At 38.2% G+C, this 21920-nt stretch overlaps 1 protein-coding gene across 10 annotated transcripts in view; it reads left to right on the forward strand.

Annotated features, from left to right (window-relative positions):
* Window positions 1–21920, forward strand: part of KIF16B (kinesin family member 16B) — a 139910-nt gene that overhangs the window by 90025 nt on the left and 27965 nt on the right. For 5 of the 10 annotated variants that reach the window (XM_057423345.1, XM_057423347.1, XM_057423346.1 and 2 more), the window contains 2 exons: window positions 6217–6339; window positions 12553–12642. In XM_057423345.1, coding sequence (XP_057279328.1) covers window positions 6217–6339; window positions 12553–12642 — 213 coding nt within the window. Of the gene's footprint in view, window positions 1–50; window positions 3146–6169; window positions 6340–12552; window positions 12643–21920 lie in introns of those variants that run through there. The other 5 variants (XM_057423341.1, XM_057423342.1, XM_057423343.1 and 2 more) reach the window with 2 other exon arrangements.

A 21920-nucleotide genomic window follows, 5' to 3' on the forward strand; every position in this document is an offset into this window, starting at 1 on the left:
GAAGGTTTCATAAAGGCATTTCTGTTTTCTTCTTTTGAAATTTTTAACAGAAAATTCAACAATGGCAGCCACAGTATAGCTTTCCATTTCTGTCTAAAGATGCTATTTGTGCTTCCAACTTGTTTGGAGAAAACGAAGGAGTAAGAGACCATAAAAGACAGAAGGCATATACAGAGACGTGGGATTTATTTTCCGGTTCTGGAAGAATCTCCTCCCCTTTTACATCAGAGAAGGCATTTGAGAATGAAAGGAGTAATTCAGAGCAGGAGAGCTTTGCTTGTCATCGTGACACTGAAAGTAGTTTAATTCCCTCTAAAAATATTAATACTTTAAAGAGTAAAAATGTTCCATATCAGAATGTTTCATCTACTTCTTTACAAAGTCATGACTTAAATAATGTGGCTTATTCACTCTGCAAGGTTGAAAATTTCCATCATTTTGATGATAAAATAATTACTTCTCCGGATTGTGACAGCTCAAGAACTGAATCTGAGTGTTCCCACTTGAAACAGCTGTCTCCTGTAGGATCCTTAATGGGTGCTAATGAGCAGGCTGGCTTTAACAGCACATCATGCCTTCTCTTTTCACAGTCTAATGTGCATTCAGAAATAATAACTTGTAAAGAAAACAGTCCATTTAAGACTATGCACCAGACAATTGAAGACCAGTCTAGTAATTCTCAGCATGCAACACAAGAAGCCTCTGATTTGATGTCTTTTAAGTCAACAGCTTCTTGTTTTGATGTGAGACCAGAGCACACTTATAGTTTAGGATATTTTTTCAGCAAGCTTTCCTGCCTTTACAAAGATACCAGTAGTCAGCTGCTCAACACTACAGTGGTTTCTAAACCAATTAAGGAGTTGGGAAGTTTTTGTGACAGAAGTGGGAGATGTGCACAAGCAGTATCATTAATAAAAAATCTGCCATTTGTAAGAAACTTGCAAGTAAATGTATTCTTCCAGTCAGATGTGAATCAAGATGTGTCCCCCTCTACTGATGACACCAAATCTCATACTGAAAATGTTGCTCAGCCTGAATCCACTGTGCAAGAGTCTGTCACAATGTGTGCAAGAACAGAAATCTCTGATGCCTGTGCAAGAAAGCCCTCTGAAGGACTTGTATGCTGTTGTAAAAAAGAAGAGCTAGAAAACAGTCTTGTGTTAAGGCAGAAATTTGTGCATTTTCCTGATGTCTTTTTGAAGCTTCAGGTCTGTTCTCTGGAAAAAGTAATGGAATTTTTGACCTGTGCCTTACCTCAAATTTGTATTAGAATGGAGGAGTTGAAAGGTATATATTGGCTTGCTGTTGGCAGTTGTAAAAAACCTGAACCAGAACCTGCTTGCTTGCTTTTGTTCAGCTCTGTTCTGTATGTTGTTGTTTCATCAGTTGAACAAGACGTCTGCCACAGTTCTTTGGCAATGTTCCGTGAGGTTCCCATCATCACTGTAAAGGAGATTCAAGTTGGCTTTGCTGGACAGAATATTAATCTTCTATGCTCTGCTGAAGATGATTTACTCACAATATTTACCTATAACAAACACTTCACTCAAAGAATTTGCCATGACATAATGAGCGTTTTGATTTCTGCAGTGGATGATGCTGTTTATTTAAATCACCAGCTCCTGAAAGATGATTTGATGCGGATTTCGCTTGACTGGACATCGGATGTAAATGACTTAGTTTTTTCAAATGGAGTACGATTGTCCTGTAAATTTAGAACTGAATTAGTTGATCTGGTTTACTTACTCCATGAAAATATGGGAAATGGTAAACCTTCATTAGGTGATGTTCATGTACTGCTGTATACCTCAGTGAAACTAGACTGTGATAAGCAGACTGTGTATAGAGCTCTCATTCTTACAACTACTCATATAGGTCTCTTAAGGGAAAGTGGTGTCTTTTATCCTGCACCTAACATTTTGGATGCTTCAAGCCAGGAATCACAATTTGACAGGCTTCAGCTGTGCAGTTTGAATGATATCCGATGTGTAGTTTTGCCAAACAAAGAGAACTTCACAAAACTTGAACTTGTGTTTTCTAGAAAGAGCAAGGTTGGATCTGATTCAGGAATCGATTTTTCTAAATACTGTGAAAAAGAAGTAAATACTCAACTGACAGTCATCCCATCAATTCGTCAAAGCAGTTTGCATATCCCTTCGGAAGTCTGGAAATTAACATTCAGTTCAAGTGAAGAAGCCATTTGGCTAATTATGCATCTGACTAGGTGTTGAAATCCAAATACGTTTAGATACGTTCAGAATAAGAGGCTAATGAATATTGATAATTTTTCTTTTTTAATCAATAGGCAAAAGAGTCCTTTGGGCCGGGAAGGGAATACCGTAGGGTGGATACACACATCTTAGCAAATAATTATTACTTGACTGCTTGCTTTTTGTGGGTCTTTGATACACTGTGCATACGTTTCCTTGGGAAAGTGAGGAAACTAAATATTTCTATCTTATGTGGTAGGTGGATCAGAATTATAATTACAGTGGTGCCCTGATTTCCATTTTGGCTCTGTTTTCTGGCTCCCTCCATGTACTTTCTGTCTTCATTAATGTGTTCTGTGTTCCTCCTTGATGACCTTTTCCTGAATCTGAGTATCTTTGTTTTTCGTGCTTCTCACTTATTTCACGCCCTTGATTTCAATATTTCAAAACATTCAAAATACTATTTTTATCTTACATTCATTCTATGCTGTTAATACTGAGGATGTTTATAGCTTTTAGACTTACAATTTTGGAAAGAATAGCATTGGCAATTCTTTTCTGTTTCAGAGTTTTGCATTTAAGGATTAATTCACTCGTGCATTAAAACTTCTCACAAGTGCAAAAGACTTGTTGGCTGAGTTACCAGGAATTGATGGATTTGCCATATCTCTTTTCTCCTGGGTTTGCCCTTTTTGCCCAGGGCTAAGAGAGTATAGGCTGTGTGGAATAAGTAAAATAGAACAAAAAATAATGCAGAGAGCATCCAAGAACATCCAATACTCCTTTTAGATTTCCCCCTCACCTCCTTTTCTTGAAGGGAAATAATACATGGCTTTAAGTAACTCCTGTTTATTTTGTCTAAATAGTTAACTTGTACTCAACCACAATACAGTAAGTCTCTATATTCCCTTGATGCTGGGAAAATGTGGTGTAAAAAAGAAACAAAAAGGGTGTAAACAGACATTTCTTGTGCTTTAAATAGCATTTTAACTTTTGGTCCTGTCACTATACTTGTAGTAAGACAATGCTTTGGAGTTTGTCACATGTGTATGTGTTTCTCATGCCATTAAATGGATAGTTAGCAACCAGGGATACTGCCTGATGGAGTAACTCTAGGGTTCTCTCCATACAACGGCTTGGCATGACTTTCCTCTATTCTTGCTTGCTTGCTAATGGAGTTGTTGATGCCATGAGAGTGCATCTTATGGTTTCTTTAATATTACATTCTAAGAAATAATGAAACAAATGATCATTAGTAAAATATTTCCATTAGTCGAGGCATGCCTTTAGGTACAAGGTTATTCTTTACCAGTCATCAATATCGTGTTCAAATAATAAATAAGCTGTGGTATCCCATCTTTTGCTCTTCCCTTGTAAAGGGAGCTCAATACCTTTTGAATCCTGTTGCTTGAATGTGCCATCTGCCTTGTTTGAGGAAGATGGTCCTTGGCAGAAAAAACAGTGGTATCTAATCTGAAATTCTAAATTGTGTAAGCATATTGCCAGTAGAGGTGAAATCTTCTACTAGACAGAGTTAGACTTCAGTCTCTCTAGTATCATAAGAACATTTCCCATTTGTTCTTACCGTATGTTAAGACACGATAATGTAACTCACGTGGGATTCAAAACGAAATAACTTTCATTGGATGAGGAAGTTATGTCTGGAAGGATGAATGTTGGTTTGGGTAGAGAATTATAAGGGATTTTTGATCATAACAAAATTTTCTACTACCTTAAGGGAGTCCAAAGGTGAGCAAAATGTGTCAAATTATTTTGAAGTATGGTTTTAGTTTTTAACAAAAAAAGTATACACAAATACCTCTCAGAGCATGGAGTAGCCAGACTAGTTATGAACTTGAGTGTAACATCATGTCAGTCCAGTTCAGGAGTAGCTCCTTCATTGAAATCACAAAGGCATTTCCTCTGAGCCTTGCTGAACGTTGGGATTGAGTGGTGCTCTCTGAGAGGACCGTCTTAATCAAGACTGTTAAAGGAAGGCAGTTACTGCAACTTACTCCTTTTCAGATTATACTCCAAAGTTAAATGTTGTGTTCTGATAACATGGTTTTCCTCTTTTGTGTTTGCTTTCAAATCTAGATCCATGAATATTCTGTACTTTTATAGGGGAAAAAACCCAAACAAACCCAAACTTCACAGCAATGGCTTTAATTCTACTGTAAATTAAGTGTAATGTAATAATCAATGTTTATGAATATCAAACCATTATTTAATGTATTAGGGCATGTTTTTCACAGCATGAGATTATTTTCCTCTCTGACTATTAGGTGTTTGTAAGAGTTCTCTGAAAATGAGTGCCAATAAATTACTTGTTGACAGAGTTGGCTTTAAGAGTGCGTTTATGGTTTTATTGCTGTTTTAAAGCAGATGATATTGTTGTCAAGGCAGTGAACTCCTCTTTTCCCCCAAGGGAAGAATTGCTTACATTTCTACGCTCCAGAAATGGTTTTTTGCTGAGAAGCCAGTAAAGTGAGGAGAATAAGGGCAAAATGGAGAAGCAAAAATATTTATTGTCTAAATAGAGGTCTCTAAAAATATTTTTCCATTCAAACACAAACTTTCTTATTTTTTCACAAAAAAAAAAAAAAGAACGTTTGTGGAAAACACTCTCTAGATAAAGTCAGTTAATAGGAACTAAAATTCACTTGCTTTGTATTTTCTTTTTCACTAATGCTTACGGTAAGGGAAATGACATTGGCATTTGTAATTGACTGGTAATAAAATAACAGCCTCTCCTTCTTGAGAGCCAGGTGAAGATGCCAAAAAGCTCTCTGAAACACACAGCATTGAGAGGCATTTATGAATGAGTATCAGACTTTTCTCCAGTTCGTACACAGTATCGTGTGTACTGGAAATCACCAGGAATTGCTACAAAGAACCCAAGTGTTGATGAGCAGAAGTACGAGCCATATTCACATTTGGAAATAATGTTGGTCAAGACAGAAGAGTTTTGACTAAGCAACATGCCTTATGGTAGCTGCTAAAGGACTGAAAATGAATCTTGAGAATACACTTACAGATCAAGTGACGGATAGCTTCATTAAATACAAACATGGAACATGGGCAAATCTTTGAAGTGATAGTATTCAATCTTTTTTGTTATTGTTAACTTATACTTGTCATGGTACTGTTTTTTTTTAAGTACAAGTTCATTAATGTTTTCAGACCAAATATGTTCAATTGAAAAAGTGGAGGACTTCCGACAAGGCAATTTCTGTACTTCTTCACTGTAAATGCTTAACGCTCCTTTTGGACACAGTCACTGCAAAGCATTAATCTCTTCAGTTGCAAAGATATATTGTTTTTGACATAACTCAGAGTTACAGATTCCATCTGGCTGTTAGTCCATGGAATGTGCCCTCATTACACATACCTGTTTAGATCATTTTGTCCAGACCATACAAATTTATCATGGTTGAGTGTTCTGTTAATTAGATGTGATTTCAAGAAAATAGTAGGAAGCTGTTCTGCCAGTGGATTGCTATGTTATTTGTACCTTACTTAATTATGAAATGAGTTTGGATCTTTAAAACCTAAGAGCTTTTTCTAATTTGCCTAGATCCCCTGCAGCTATGATATTGTAAACACATTTCTTATATAAAGACATAAAAAAGCATAGTTGACTGTGAAGGCTTGATTAATATATATCTGTTTTTTAAGAGGGTTAGCACAAAGTCCTCTGCTTTCCCTTGGTTTTGATATCTAAGCTGAAAATGCCTTTTCAAAGAAGAAACAGTATTTTTGAGGACACTTCACCTTCATTTTTTCATGCATTAAAAAAAAGCTGCGGCTGGCTTATAAAAGGAGAAACACTTTGTTTTCAAATAATTCCTTCATTTTAGAAGTTATTTCTGCCTCCTCCATCCTCTCTTTCCCTGCTCTTCTGGACAAGAACATTTTCTCGTTTTTAGTGAAGTTCTTTTCTCTTTTTCCTTATGTAGTGATTTTGGTTTTCCTTTGTTCTCCCTATTTGGTATGCACATGAAAGCGGATGGTCTGTCGTTCACTGGGAGCAAATCCAGATGACCTAAAGGACCCTGTTAAAATTAGTATTCCACGCTATGTCCTGTGTGGGCAGGGAAAGGATGAACACTATGAGTTTGAAATAAAGGTAAGTGCTTTTCAGTTGCTTCTCCTTAATGTTTGGAGTCTCTGTACACACATTGCTTGCATTTGTACAATGGTAGCATCTCATGGTAACAGTATTAATAGATGAATGCCTTTTGTTTAGTCATTGCTGGTTTGCTCTGTCCAACTGTTGGTGTTCACTGTCAGCATCACAGTTAGTGAAGATAGAAACAGCAGCTGGAAACATACCAGAGAATCTGCAGGTTCCGGAAATCACCTTACTGACCCCATTGAATTGTATTTTTTGTTCACTAAGTGCAATTTTTGGTTCTCTTTCCATTGCCTAAGCGGATTGATTGTACACAAGAGGTTGGTGGTCAGATTCTTGGGGTGAGCAGTTCCAGATCCAAAGTCAAATAATTCAGTTGAAAGTGTTGCAGAAATGAAGATTAAATGCATATTGGTTGAAGGGAAGCCCTTTATTGAGATGTGTCAGGTATACAAGTGATTAGACTTGAAATAGTTACCTGTAATAATGAAAGCATAATCAAAGTATTTTACACATATCCGCAACATAGACTTGATTCCTTGCAGGCTCATTTTGTTGTTCTCATTCCTCCCATGCTGCATTTCCAAGGTCTCACTTCTCCAAACTGTTTCTCCTCCATTCTGGTGGCTTCCTCAGTTGATCTGTGCAGAAATGCTGAAAAAAATGCATATTCATTTTGTTTCCTCTGGTACTAAGCCAGTGTTTTTTCAAAGCAAGATGTGAAGTCTAATTGGAAATGTGTTCCCAGTGCATGTGGACACGTAGCATAACTGACATACATGGTATCAGATACAGTTGGCAGCCACCATCACTGAATGTGCTGCCAGATGCTTCGTTATCTGGTGAAAGTTGGATGAGTGACCTGCCCTCATGATAAGAAGGACCATTTTTGAGCTGTGCTCACATTCTCTTTTACAAAGGCTTTTATGAAGATGGGCGATCTTAGCTCTGTGCTAATTAAATTTTCATCTTGAAATGTACTGCACACTTTATGGATGGAATACTTCCCTTTGCCTTTTGAACCTTGAACTGAATTTCCTTGGGCCAGCAAAAGCCCAGAGCCAAAGAGGTGCTGAGAGAAGAGTTAAATGCATATGAAACTTCCCCAAGGATTGTTGTACTTTACAACTATTTTCAGCACATGGGATTTGATAAACTGGGTAATGGTTAGTGAAAGTAGAAAAAGTAAAAAGGTATTTTCTCTTATTAGTAAGTTGGGGGATTTCTCTTTCAAGCATTCTCTCCTCATCCCTAAAACACATGTAAACATCTGCAGGATCTTAGGATGAAGGGGCACTTGAAAAAGTACATGCATAAAGACTTGGACTGACTTGGAAGGAAATGAGTAGAAGAAAAGTGTTGAAAGGGGTGAGATTCATAACCAGTAAGGAACAGGAGGATATATTTAGGGAGAGGTACAAATACATATCAAACTAGGCACCAGCGTTCTGTTGCTTGTATTTGTTTCTGTGAGAAGCAGGACTTGCTAACTAACCTCAGTAATAGCATGGAATGGACAGATGCTCTAGCTAAGAGTGATGTGTATGAAATGGGTGTTCTACCATACTAGCCACTACAATCTTTTATCTCCTGTCTCATCTCTAGGCTGCCTCATAAAGAAAATGCTGCTTAAATAACTGCTTTGATGAAGTTCAAAGCAAAGAAATGAAGACACATGGGGTAGGGAAAGGGGTATCACTTTAATAATTGTGTTTCATTGCTGTCAACCTCATTAGAGCGCTAAATATTTTACTGAAGCTCCTATGGACCTTAGTTTGGCAGTCTTTCGGTTGCTTCTTATCGTTATTCCTTTACACAAATCAATCAACTGTTTGTGCTCTCCAGGTCTCTGTGTGACACAGTGGGCTGCTTTTGCTTTTGGATTTGGCTCCAAGCTACAATCCACAGACATTCCACCAACTTTTGTATTGTAAACCTTTCCAATGCAGAGCTCTCAGCTCTGCCTTGATCTGTATTAATCTTCAGCTGCTGCTACAGTTATTCTGTGAGAAATCTGAATACATGGAATAGTGATTTCCACCAACCCCCCCCCCCCCCCATCTTTCCTACCCCTCTTCCCCCCCAAAAAATCAGGAAAATAGGACGACATGGCAGAGAGGAGAGAACATGTATCGGTTTATTTCATCCCTTCCTTATGGGTCAGGATACAATGTCAAGTTATTGAAATAATTCCCAGTTTCAGCATTACTTTATTCAGGTTTATTTTCAGATGATCTCCTCAGAATGTGTCAGACTTAGGGAAGGGCTGAGGTACGGTTTATCTCATGTCCTTTGCTGTGTCTCAAATAAGCCTTCTACATCTATTCTCCTCTTGCTTTTGGGGAAAATGGGTGGCTGACCTGTTTGCATGTAACAGCACTTGGAAATCTGACAGAGACAAGGGATGATTGAGTCGACTTGTAAGACAGTTCCCAAACTTTTGAATCCTAGGCATCTCAGAAGTGTTTTCTTCAGCAGATGTTTCTAGTCATTGTAGTTAAATCCTGGTATATTGCTGTGTAGAGGAACAAATCTAATAAATTTCTAAATAAGACCAACATATACATTTCTTCTTATGACAGGCAATAGTAAAGACTATTTCCTTTGTATGCCAAAAGAGAGTGAGTTGTACTTTTCTTGGCAGCATCGCAGAAAGCTCATAAGTCTTTCAACCCTAACATACCATCCAAAAATACTTTCTTTTAGTGCAGCTTCAGCATCTAGACATACATAGCATTTGATACCAGGCCAGCAAGATGGTCTGTCCACTCGGGTTCTTCCACTGGATACAGATCCTACTTTAAGATGTTGAGCAAGTCCCAGGAGGGCCTATTGGAGAGAATTCAAAATGGAAACAAATGCATGCTGTGTTACAGTTAAGATAGCACCTTCTCCTTTTTGAGCAAAAGATGGCATGGAGCTGTTCGTGCTGGTCTGCTGTTAAGTATTCAGTATGAATAGATTATGTTTCCAAAAACCCTTCCATTTGAGTGATAGTTTTATTGTTGTCTTTAAAGACATGATGGAACAGTAGTAACTTAATCAGGCCTAAACATATTTATGTTTGAGCTGAATTAGAATACCAGAAAACTATTCTTGTATTTTCCCCTTCCTTTCATGTTGTTGTGATATGCAGAATATTGCTGTGCTAGCAATAGCATGTGGGAAGAGCTTTTGTATCGATAAGACCATTGGTATCTGTTCCAGGCAGTGCCTGGGGTCACAGACAGTACCTATGAACAGCAGAAAAAGCAGCAAGGCAGGAAGGAAGGGGGAACTGCAGCTCACATAAAGGCATGCAAGCTCTCCAGAGGGCAGATGATGGAAACAAAGCCTGGAATCAAGCACAGCCCTGCAGGGGATCCTCTGGCAAGAGGGAAAGTTGTAGATAAGCCATCTCAATTTTATTCCTCTTTCCCTCGTTGTTCTCAGTTCTCTCATTTTATTTATCCTGTTTTATATTCTTTCAAAACTGGCTTTTTCTTGTTTCAAGCCTTTCAATCATCTCTGGCGAGTTCTCTAGAGGAGATGATCCGGGCAGATGCACCCCAAAGCAGTGCTTTTCGCCATGTCCAATAGCAGCTCTATTCAGCCAAGTGCTGTGGTGTGTCTGCTCAAAATGTCCATGTTTCTAGTCTAAGTTTCTTACTGAGCGCAGTGAACTGTTGCAGAATGGGAGTGAAACGGGAGCAGTGCTCATTGATGCGTAGTTTGTAAGGAAAAAAAATGCATGCCCTATATCTACCTAAATTAGAAAAAAGAAAAAGCCCCATCTTCCCTCAACTCTATCAGATTAATATCTTCAACAATAAATAAAGGTTGCAAGGTATTTTTAGGCAACTTAGAGCTTTTCAAATGCTGTATTCATAGATCTGCATATATCCCCATCCCGCACTTAAAGAGCAGGTAGTCTGTCATACATCTTTTTTGAATGGGGGAAAAGAATCCCAGCCCAAACTGGTTGCAGGAATAAAAGGCCTTGTTCTAGAAATGCTATTGTTCTGCCAGGTGTGCTGTAATTCTCCTCATTATGTGAGTGGAGTTTGATCTGTCTGTCCTAATAACATTAGTGCTGAGCTTTGGGGACTAGTGAAGATTTTATTTAGCTTTGAAACTCACTTACCAATAATATGAGTGGTAACAATAGAATTTTGCAATGCATTACCTCCCATTACAAGAATTAGGAAAGAAAACAGAGGATGACAGGGACCGAGTAGGATCAAACCAAGCCACCAGAAAACACTCCAGAGAAAATCCTTCGGTTCTTAGGCAGCACAGATATATGGCTTTGCTGTTTTCCTTCCTGTCTGTCTCTAACAAGTTGTTTATTAAACTTTGTAGAAGAAAGTTAATAAATAATTGGCTGCAGGCAGCTTGATTTGGGTAAGTTTGGTATCATGCTATCACCTAGACAGCTGTCAGATGCACAGCCAACAACATCATTGGCAAGCTGGCATACCTGCTCTTCCCCAGGCTGTGCAGCTGGAAAAGTCCTGAATGCTTGGCGCTAGATTGCTCCCTTAAAGGCATGCTGCTGTGACAACCCTAGGGAAAAAAATAAAAATCATGTACAAATGAAATTATTGCAGCAAAATTCCACCACTCAGAAAATTTTAAATACAAAATTAAAGCAAAAAGAGAGCAGGAATGAATAACGTATTTATGATTATCCATTGCATTCTAATGTTTACTTTGAAATCACTAAGCTACATCAAAATAATTATTCAGAACAAAATGGTTAATTGGTTGATCGAGGTCAGTGTAACATGCATATTCCTGAATAGTTACTTTTTTACTTAAACCTGCCTGTGCATGTTAAATCCATTCACTTGATTTGTAGTTTGAGACACTCTTAACAACATACAGTCTTTCATGTAAGTGTACTACTGCAGTTAAGCTTGCTGGTGGCATGAAAGATGAATTTTATCAGAAATGATGAATTTGCATTGTGGACATGTGCTAGAAGAACCTGTGTGCTAAGTTTTGAGCAAGCCAGTTTTATTTACTTAACATCTTTTAGTTAAAAATAGAGGCAAAGATAGGAGAAAAAGAAATCCAAGCCTGGTTCCCGATGTCATAAGATACAGAACAATTTCTGGTTTCCAAAACACTTCCCCTATTTCCATGTTCTGTATGCAGCAGCAAAGGCTGGGACTGAGAACGGTGGAGCAGAGATGAGTTTGTTGCAAGCATGGAGTAGCACTTGTCAACAGTGGTTTGTGGATGCTGGTTTCCTCTGGACTTATCCTCTGATCTCTTTTTTCTCCTCCTGAGTTATCCTGCTCCATTGCAACTTCCACTGCCTCCATAACTTTTTGATAGGCTCCACAGTGAAGAACTACTTGTTAATTTTAGGAGTCATTGTAAGATAAAAAAGCCTGTGTCTTCATGGAATGTGTTTTATGAAAATGCTTATTTTGATCTTCATGCATAAAATCATAGGTAGGCAGAGGTAATATCACATATTAGGCCTGTTAGGCTAAAAAAGCAACGATTTTTCCAGGTTTAGGCAATGCTGGCTGGCTTTCTCCAGCTCTGCTAGGTGGTATAGAAAAATCCCTGCAGCTTTGCTTCTTGGTAGCCTTGGATCACCGGAGCTATAGAAGGACTTTGTTGTAAAATCAAAGGCTTCAGTCGCAGCATTTTTATGACCCACTTAGATATTTCTCTCAATTCATTTTCTTTCAGACAGTGAAAATTTTTCTTTCCCTGGTATTTTTGTTGGTTTCTCAGCTCGAATGAGGATTTCAGGAATAACTTTTGCTAAGGTTGGCTTGCTGTCCCCTTTCACTCCTGTTCCTGTGTGCTTTACTCACAGGAGCAATTTTGTTGATTTTAATGAAACTTCGTGGATAAATGGGATGTTCATCAACATAATGATGACACAGACCAGGAGTGTTTTAAAGGAATATCTTCTACTGAAAGGTGGCACAAACAGTTATTTACCCTATAAATTGGAATCCCATTCTATTCAGCAATGAACTCTGTCCTAGAAATGTGTATTCATTGTGTAGTGTTTTTTGCTTTGCAATCAGTGCTTATTATTAATTACAGTTCTGTCACTGTAATGAATAAAAACTTGTAAGCCCTAATGGGACTAAGGGAACTAAGAATTGCCCCTTTTAATCTGATAAGCTTGTATACTGCATAGCTTTTTGTGTTGTGTGGGTTTACTTCTGTTTCTTGTTTTTGTATTGTCTGGTACAGATAACGGTCCTGGATGAGACGTGGACGGTATTCAGGCGGTACAGCCGTTTTCGAGAAATGCATAAAACTTTAAAGATGAAGTACCCAGAGGTAAGTTTTGGTAAAACTTCTTTTGTAGAAAAGGGTGGAGGTAGAGGCTTGAAAGTAAGTTTTTTGGACAATGTTTACTCAAAAAGGAAGGTGATTAGAGACCGCCAGCCCGGCTTCATCAAGGGCAAGTCCTGTCTGATCAAACTAGTGGCTTTCTATGATGGAATGACTGTATCAGTGGACAAGGGAAGAGCTACAGCTGCTGTCTGTATGGACTTCTGTAAGGCCTTTGACATGGTCCCCCACAGCGTCCTTCTCTCTGAAGTGGAGAGATATGGGTTTGATGGGTGTGGACCTGTTGGAGCCAGTCCAGAGGAGGCCATGAAGGTGTTTAGAGGGTGGGAGCACCTCTCCTATGTAGACAGATTGAGTTGGGCTTGTTCACCCTGGGAAAGAGAAGGCTTCAGGGGCACGTTAGAGCAGCCTTATAGTACCTAAAGAGGGCCTGTAAAAAAGATGGGGACAAACGTTTCAGCAGGGCTTCTTGCGATAAGACATAGGGTAATGGTTTTAAACTAAAAGAGGGGAGATTTAGACTAGACAGAAGGAAGCATTTTTTTTACAGTGAGGGTGGTGAAACACTGGAACAGGTTGCTGAGAAAGGTGGTGGATGCCCCATCCCTGGAAGCGATCAAGATCAGGTTGGACAGGTCTCTGAGTAACCTGATGTAGTTAAAGGTCTCTGCTCATTGCAGGGGGATTGTACTAGACTTTTAAAGGTCCCTTCCAACTGAAACCATTCTGTGATTTCTCTCAGCTTGATGCTTCTAGTAAGATTGGCAGCCCCTTCAGCAGTTTAAAACTCCAAAGCTGCTAGGTGCAGGATGGATGTTGCAGTGAAACTGTGACTCCATGTGTTGCTTCTAGCCATTAATTCCCTTTACTGCTGACTGGTGTTCCCTGGAGGTTACTGTTTTGTTCATTGCAAGATACTTGCAGTCAGATCATGTCATCCTGACAACTCCTCATTTAAAAAGCGTTGTTCCACAGATACCCTGTTGTAATAGTGGCTTCCAGGTTTCTGCAAAATGGAAAATTGATCTTTCTGACCACCTCAGAGACACTGGGTATTGAGGATATGAGGAGCTGTGCCTGACAGAGCTTTATTTCATTGCACTGAGCTTTTGTTTCAAATTACACTTCTTGGTTTCACATCTAACTTTTAATCATTAACATTTTGCTTCCTTTCTACTTGTTGCCTTGGATATTGAAAGAAATAAATCATTCAAGCAATGGAAATGATCTCGATTTCAGAGTTGCACAAGTAAAGAAGCCCGAGTCACATATTCATGGGCAATATACTGAAAAATACTAACATGGTTCAAGAAAGAGAGAGGTGCAGTAGTGTGCAAATGCTTTCTTTGTCTTTATTGATGTATTTTTTTGAGCTAAAATCTAATTGACCCCTTGAATTTTAAAGAGTAAAATATGTAGATCTGTATTTTGTGGAGATTTTGGTATGTAAGATCATTCCCATTCTGAAACAAATTGAAAAGCAAAGATTGAAACTACCGTGACCCAAATATCTGAGGGGAAGTTTGGACGAAAATAAAATGAGAGAAAGAGAAAAGAAAAAGAAAATTAGGTCATCTTTTCTGATTGTCAGAAAATTTTTAAAGGTGAAAATGAGTTTTGAATGGAAAGATTAAATGTTCTCTGTCCACAAATGCTTTTAAAAATATTACTTGTGAATGAACATCAGTCTTGTGTTTTTGATTTGAATGAATTGCCATTTCCTCTTCGATGGTAGAGTTCTGGTCTGTCAACAGTAATATCCTAATTGCATCTAACTCTTGAAAAAACAGCTAGGCAGTCATCCAGCTGAAATAGAAAAGGAACACCTGAATCCCTCTGCAGACTGATCTTCCCTTTTTAAGAGAATATATTTGAGTACAATTTTTCAGTCTGTTATCAGTACTGACAACCCATTAAGGAACAATTGAATTTGGTTGTTAGTTACGTCAGAGGGAGAGCACCTCCTTTCTTGGATGGAGTAGTCAGATTCAGGAGGAATCTGATGTTCTTAAAGTCACTATTAAAACGTCCCGTGTGCTGCAGCATACTAAGGTCACCTCTTTGAATCAAGTATTTGTGATTCACAGTACAAATTCAGGCTTTTCTGGCCTTATGGGAGGGAGTGGGTTTTTTGGCGAATGACTTGTTTGTAAGAACATAGGAGTGGTATTACTAGGTCAAAATAAAGTCTGTCATCCAGAGAGACTTTAACAGAACATATAACTGGGTATAACATATACCCAGCCTAGAGCAAAGGTACATAGTTTTCTTCATCTTGGAGTCTTCGCAGCTGAAGTTGTTTTCACTGTAATTAATAGATTAATATTTTTCCTGTGGATTTTATCTATATTTTATATTCTCTATACCACTCACTTAATAGGTAGCTTATATAGGTAATTTTCTTTTGCTGCTTTTTTCTTTTCATTGCCTTCTGTCTGTGGTCATGCTTTGCAAGGTCAATACATTCTCTAGTTTAATATGCCCGTTTGTTTCTTGTTGACACTTCTGTGTTGCCATATGTGTCTTAGGTAAACTTACTGAGATTCACATGTAGTACATGAATGGGATTAGCTGCTTAACTGTGCAGATAATTAAATCTCTAATTTCCACAAAGGAAATGCATTACAGTATGTTTTACTGAGTTATCTGTTCCCTTCTCAACGACTTTTTAAGTGGGGGCAAATACCGAGTCTTAGAAGTTTGTCAATATAACTTTCCCTAAAATCCCCCTTCTCCACTTTGGAGAAGAATTGTGACGTGTTTTGGTTTCTGATATGCTTGAAAGAAATGCTTAGTCATGTTACTTTCTGAAACAATAGATAGGTAGCTTTAGTAGTGTCTTCTTCAGCCTTTATCAAGCCTCCACAACAACCTTCAATAAATTATTAGCAAAGTTCAAGAATGCGTATCTTTGCAAGGTCCAAAGCACACTGAAGTTCAAGAGAAGTAAGATAAGCATTTGATTATGTTGTCTGCTGCTTTTATATAGGTACTGTCACTTAAGTACCTGTTCTGGAAACCGTTGCAGCACTGATGTTGTCTTCTCTGTTTCACATAGTACAGGGCGTTGTGTTGTGTCTATGGATTTGAGACTTCAGACGCCCCAAGGTGAAACGGCAGGTTTGTGAGCAGAAGTAACCTGCCTAACACGCAGTTGGTTTCTTCTACTCATCAGCATTTCTGCAAATGACTGTGTCCTTGTTTATCAGAGGGGAGCACATTGTGATGGATGAAGTATCACATTCTGTAGTAAGGATTTGGTGTTTATTTTCTTTGAAGGAATGTCATCATCAGTGTCACATATGTGAGGACGGCTTCCTGTATTTTTTACCTTTATTTAAAGCAGCCTTAATATATGGTAATTTTTTGATTGGTTTTGCAACATGAGTAAGAGTTTAGTTTGTTTGGTAAATTGAAAATCATCTGTCTGCTTCTGCTCATCTGTCACTGACCTAATTTGGGAATCACCATGATGCTAAAAAGCATTTTAATACCAAACTTGGCAAAATTACATCCTTAGTTACCGTGTATTATTCCAAAGAAGGTTGATCCTTAAAAGCAATGCTATCAGAATCCATCAGAGTTGAATTTCATTTTGCATATAGTTCACCATCCAACTCTAAATTAATATTTATAATGAACAGTGAAAATACTGTGGACGTGTTTAATGTATGAGTGTCCTGCTTTTCGAAGTGAACTTTACAGCTCATTAGTTGCTCAGCTCTGAGTTACTACATCAGTATTTTAATAATTCGCTGATCTCGCATTTCGTGTTGCTGCCACTGAGTTCCCAAAGGAATGTATTGGCAAACTGATTTATTAGGAAGGTTTAAAAAAAATAAAGTACCTCTTTCAGAAGCAGAAACTATCTAACATCTTTCAGTCTTACGATAGGCCATATATTTTATATACCTGCACATTTCTTCTAATGTAGTTAAGTGGCTGCTGACAACTGAATATGTAACTGACGTGTCACATGCAAATTTTGAAAGACTGAAGAAGCTGCAGCAGGGTAAGATTGTGCCAGTGGCAAACAAGTACCAAGCATTTAACTCTGCCTGTATGATTGTCACTTGCCCAGCCTCAGCTTTCTTACACTGCTAGATTGTTAGTGACTCTCTTACTATTTTTTGGAATTCTAATTAAGACCATACTTGGTTTTCAGTTTCAGTCTTTATAAAGGAATATACTTCTTGTTAGTTATTAGTCAGAAACAGGAGTAAATGGTGTATCTGATAGAGAAGAGAGAACTTTGAGAGTAAGATTCTCTTTTTTTCCTCCTTAATCTTCTCTTACCAGTTCATGGTTGTGATGTTCAGTTCTCTCTTCTTAGTATTTTCTTGTCTTTTCCCTGTTTCAAAGGACAGTGGAGGAACAATTGTCTGCCTGTCTTTCCCTACCAAAATCCAGTGTTTATGAAGTCATTCCTTCGTGTGGGAGTCCTTAATTTCTACTTGCATCCAGGCATCTAAGGCAGGTTTTGTGGGCTTTCACTGTAGGCTCTGCTTATTGACCCCGTCAGTCTTCTTAAAACCTCTTTTCATGTGCATAAAAATCTATATAGTGTTAAGGAAAACACGACTGAGGCATTTCTATTCCTAATAGGGCTTCTCGACTTAAAATATCAGTGAATCCATGGAGAGCTGCCAAAGAGAAGCTAAGAGGTATGCTTGCATTTATAGATTCATTCATGGAGATAAGGACATTCATATGTAGGCAAGATTTCTGCAGGAGTGCCAAAGCTATTGAATTCTAACATATTTAACAGAATGTAATAATTTGTGTGTTTGTATTTGATGTATGGAGGTCTGTATATAAACACATATTTGTATCTTTCACAGTCTACAATACAAAAGGATGATTTATAATTTTCTAAAGATTTTTAGGCTGTAATTGGTCCAGCTTCCTTTTCTGCTGGTTTGGTTTTTGTCATCTTACACGACTGAATGGATGTATAATAATCATATCTGAAACAGCAGGATCATCTACATAAACTTAAACCTTCAAGCCAAAGTTCCCATGTCATCTGCCTGTACCTCTGTCTGCTACTCCTAACAAGGAAAAGAGTGTGCACGATGTATTGCAGTAACACATCCATGTCATGGATTCAATATCATGGGTTAGGGACTGTTGCTTAGGTGACAAGATTTTTCAGGTACGCACAGTATGGGACAGTAAAGATTGTATTTTATAACTGTTAGGAAAAAATGCTGTAGTGTAGTGTTCTGGAGGAAAGGCTCTCATTGGTAATGTCAGTGAGAGGTGAGAGTTATATTGCTTCATTTCTGAAGATAATATCCTCTGCTTATCAGACATCTCTTTGTTTGACAGAGTATCATTCTGTTTGGGTGAACTCAAGGCTCTTGTCACCTGGGAGTTAACAGGCTTTGCATACCGTAGGAGTTGCATGAAACTCAGCACAACATTTCTGTTTTTCAGAAACTGTGAATATTTTTGAAAATATATTGATTAAAAAAAACATTTGTTGCAAGCTTATTTAATATTTTTAAATATTTTAGATTTTTCAAAACTCAAAAGTAGTCTGTCAGTTTTTTATTGGAAGTATTTTGCTTCTTGGAAGAGGGGGACAAGAAATATCTCGGGGAAGCCAGGTCCGGTTTTATCCATCCATACTCCCTGCAGCCACCCAAAATACTATGTATATATTTGCTATCAAAATAGGAGAGATACCAGTTTAGTACCTTTCTTGAGTTCTTTTTATGTCCTTTCTTTAAGTTGGTTTTTGGTAGTTTTCTAGTACTACTTATTGGCTAGGAGTAATTTAGTTCTCTAATGGTGAATCAAGAGGCATGAACTATTCAAGTAACCACCACTGAGTCATCTCGCTGCCCTTTCCTTTTGCCTCTGTTCTTCTCTTTTGGGTGACTGCCAGGGAAGGATCTCCATTTCCTTTTTAAGTGGTCCATACATCTGGTGCTTTTGATGAGTAATAAGTGGAAGAAACCTTCAACGTGAAGCATTGGCACAGACAGTGTTGAGGGGATGAGTCTGAGGTGAAGCCATTAATTTTAGGAGAGCATTCTTGGATTCTGGAAAAGCTTTCTGCAGGGTCAGTGTCCAGGGTGACTGACAGAGAAATGCAATTGTTGACTAACTTTCAAGACATGGTTGCTGGGGGGTTGTGGATTTTTGTTCTTCCTTTCCCCTCCCAATTAGCCTCAGGGATCATTTCTGTCTATTTATGTAATCATTAAATGACTTTAGAAAGTCTTATCAGAGATGCAGAATTCTCCCTCCTCAGGAACAGAGAAATTAAACCAGGAACAGAGCACTAAGGCAGCAGACTTGTGCAGAGCCCGTAGGGCAGCATTTCGTCTGGGATCTTGGCTGTCTGGCTGCTCTGATTCTGGTTTGTAACTGTGCAGCTGTAGTGTTTCATTAAATGGGAAATTCATGTTAGTCTCCTGGGATTACTTTGAAAGGGAAAAGGATGAAGAAGCAATAACTTTGAGGTACTTGGCTTGCAGGGCTGGCAAGCCAGTTGCCATGTAACTACTGAGCTCCTGGAGCTTAGGAGCTGCTCTGGCAGCACAAGTCAAAAGCTTGTTGCATCAGAGCTGGCCAGCCTGAAGCTCTGCTGGATTTACCATTGGATTTTCTCATTTACTGGCATAAGCAACTGTACATTTAATTAATATCTGGTGTTTAAGTAGTATGCTCACATTGAATGCAAAATTCTGTACATTTGCATGCTTCTAGTGTCCAGTTGCAAGTACTGTAAAGTTCTGTAACTAAAAACTTCTAAGATGATATTTACAATGAGTTTGTTCTGAAACCTGTAATGCTTTCATTCTGCAGTGATCGAAGTCCCAGTCGGTTCACAGGTTCAGTGATTGCTGAGATTGATGTTTAGGATGTTTGTGGCCAAGATGTAATTTAAAATTGTATGTACTAGGGAGGGAACGGTATAGCATATAGTAATGAACCTGATGGTACAAATCTTGCAACAGCTGCTGTCTCATTATTGTAGAAAGTTTAGGTTTGTCTCTATATGGAAACTTCATTCAGGTTCTTTTAGCCTCTAGGAGCGTTATGACCCTTGGTGAGCGCAGTCCATGGCAATATTTAAAGATGTATTTCAGTACTTGAAAATTTGATATAGTGAAGAAGTAAATGATGTGTTCAGCCTGAATTGGAAGGACGCTTCTGGATATTAGCCATCAAATTTGAATACTTTGTTTTTAATAATCAAGAATATGAACTGTAGTTTTGCTTGTACACAATGGAAAAGCATAACAGAAGTAACGCATTTAATATGACAACCTCAGGGCAAGCACCAAGAATGCATAGGCACTCTAAAAGCTTTTTTTCTTTTTGAGGTAAGTGTATTTGGGCACAGATTAAAATGGAAATAGTTTGCAACATTGATGTACTTGTAAATAGTGCGTGCCGTGATGTGTATTAAAATAATACATCTGGCAGAATGAAAAGTATGTATGAAAGCATTTAGATAATAGGTTTTGAAACATAAATCCCAAACTAATGGCAGACTATAGTTTTTACTTTCTGGTCTGGAACTTTACTAGCCTTAGTCATGTATCTTTACATAAATATTGAAGGAAAAATAAAGTAGTGGTTTTTAGGATGCATTTCTGTGTGTAAACCTTATAATAGTATTATAAAAGCATGTCATTAACAGCCTTCACCTTTATTCAGTACAGATTACAGTAATTGTGCTATAGATAATTTTAACAGTCATATTTTTGTCACCTCTAACAGCCAGGAAGTACACACACAGGAATCATATTTTGTCACATACACATTTCCAGCTCCTATTCCTAATTATATTAAATTCAGAGCATTCTGATAGCCTGCAGATTTATATATGTAGGACTTCCGTATCAGCTTTAGTTTGCCACTGGCAACAGAAGTGATTTAAGAGGTAGATCCTTAAATGCTTGATCTGGCCTTTCTGCAGCCCAAGAGTTTTGTCTGCTGGTTATTTTTAAAAGAAGTTTTAGGACTTTGCTCACTACAGTCTACAAATGAACAGGAGAACTTGTTCCCCTAAGTAAAGTATGAAAAACACAGCTGCTGATGGTATCATGTAGTTCACTGCAAGTCTGACTATGGGAAAATGTATTTACTCCATGTGGTCCGTCTGAATTCATAGTTGCTAACCAGGACTGAAGCATTTGAGACACAGCAACCCCCCTGGCATATGCATTTCCAGCATAATATGCAATTCCCAATATATTTCTAGTGGGAAAATGAATTCAGTGTGTGAATTTTTCTTGTTGTAAAACTGAATCTGAATGTGTAAGAGCCTTATGAAAGCCTGGCTATGGGTCAATTTATTGTTGGTTTGGGTGCTAGATTTGTGCAGCAAAGTTTTCTTGGCTTGGTACAGGGAAGTCTGCAGAAATAGTTTTTTCTCTATCTGTCCTCCTTCTCCTTCCTCCCTCCAGTGTTTTGGTCAATGTTGAGACTTAGATTTTTTGGTCTGTCCCAGTGAAACCTGTGAGTTTCCAATCATTTCTCTGGGAAAATACTATTAGCTTTCTAGGTCTTCTGGTAAATTCATCATGAGACAAGATTAACTTTCAGGCAGACATCGAATGCCGGGTTTCATTGATTGTGCTGTGCAAAAGTCTTACACATTAGTAATATAGAAATTGAAAGAAGCATTTGGAGAAGGGTGAGGCCTGCATCTCATAATTCACAAACCATTTGACAGAATGATTGCTTTGATTATTTGATAATCTGGTTTTCAAGGCTCTGCTCAATAATCCAGTGAATTTGCATGGTATCAAAATATTAATGTTGCTTCATCAGTAAACTAGTTTCAAATGGGTAACAGCCATCTGTGAGAGAGATATATCTCTGAGAAGAGCCATTCCTAGACAAAGAAACTTAGGTGCTTGCTGAGATTGAGCCATTTCTTAGCTGCTTCTATCTATAGGCTGGGGGAACGTCTTAGGCTGCAGCTCCGTGTCTCTATTTTGTTCCTGCTTGGTGAAAGGCAGAGGGGATGATTGGAGTTTTCATTCTTTCTTTTTTTCATGGTTACCTTACTTTGGAGGACTCGAAGACTTGTGCTTCATTAATCATTAGCTGTTATCGACAGTCTCACTGTCTTCTGAGGGTTTTGTGAAGAACAGCGTGTTCTGTGTTGGTCAGGGATATGCAGTTTAAAATAGACTTTTAAGCAGAACCCTTTAGGTTTCAGTTGATTTAGGATATAAGGACCCAGCTCTAAATCTACTGAGAAAATACTGAGGTTAATTTTGAACAAATAGCAT

Source organism: Pezoporus wallicus, unplaced genomic scaffold (genome assembly GCF_028554395.1).
Source record: "Pezoporus wallicus isolate ANWC-B61680 ecotype Strahan unplaced genomic scaffold, APGP_CSIRO_Pwel_v1 contig_4191, whole genome shotgun sequence".
NCBI classification, from domain to species: domain Eukaryota; kingdom Metazoa; phylum Chordata; class Aves; order Psittaciformes; family Psittacidae; genus Pezoporus; species Pezoporus wallicus.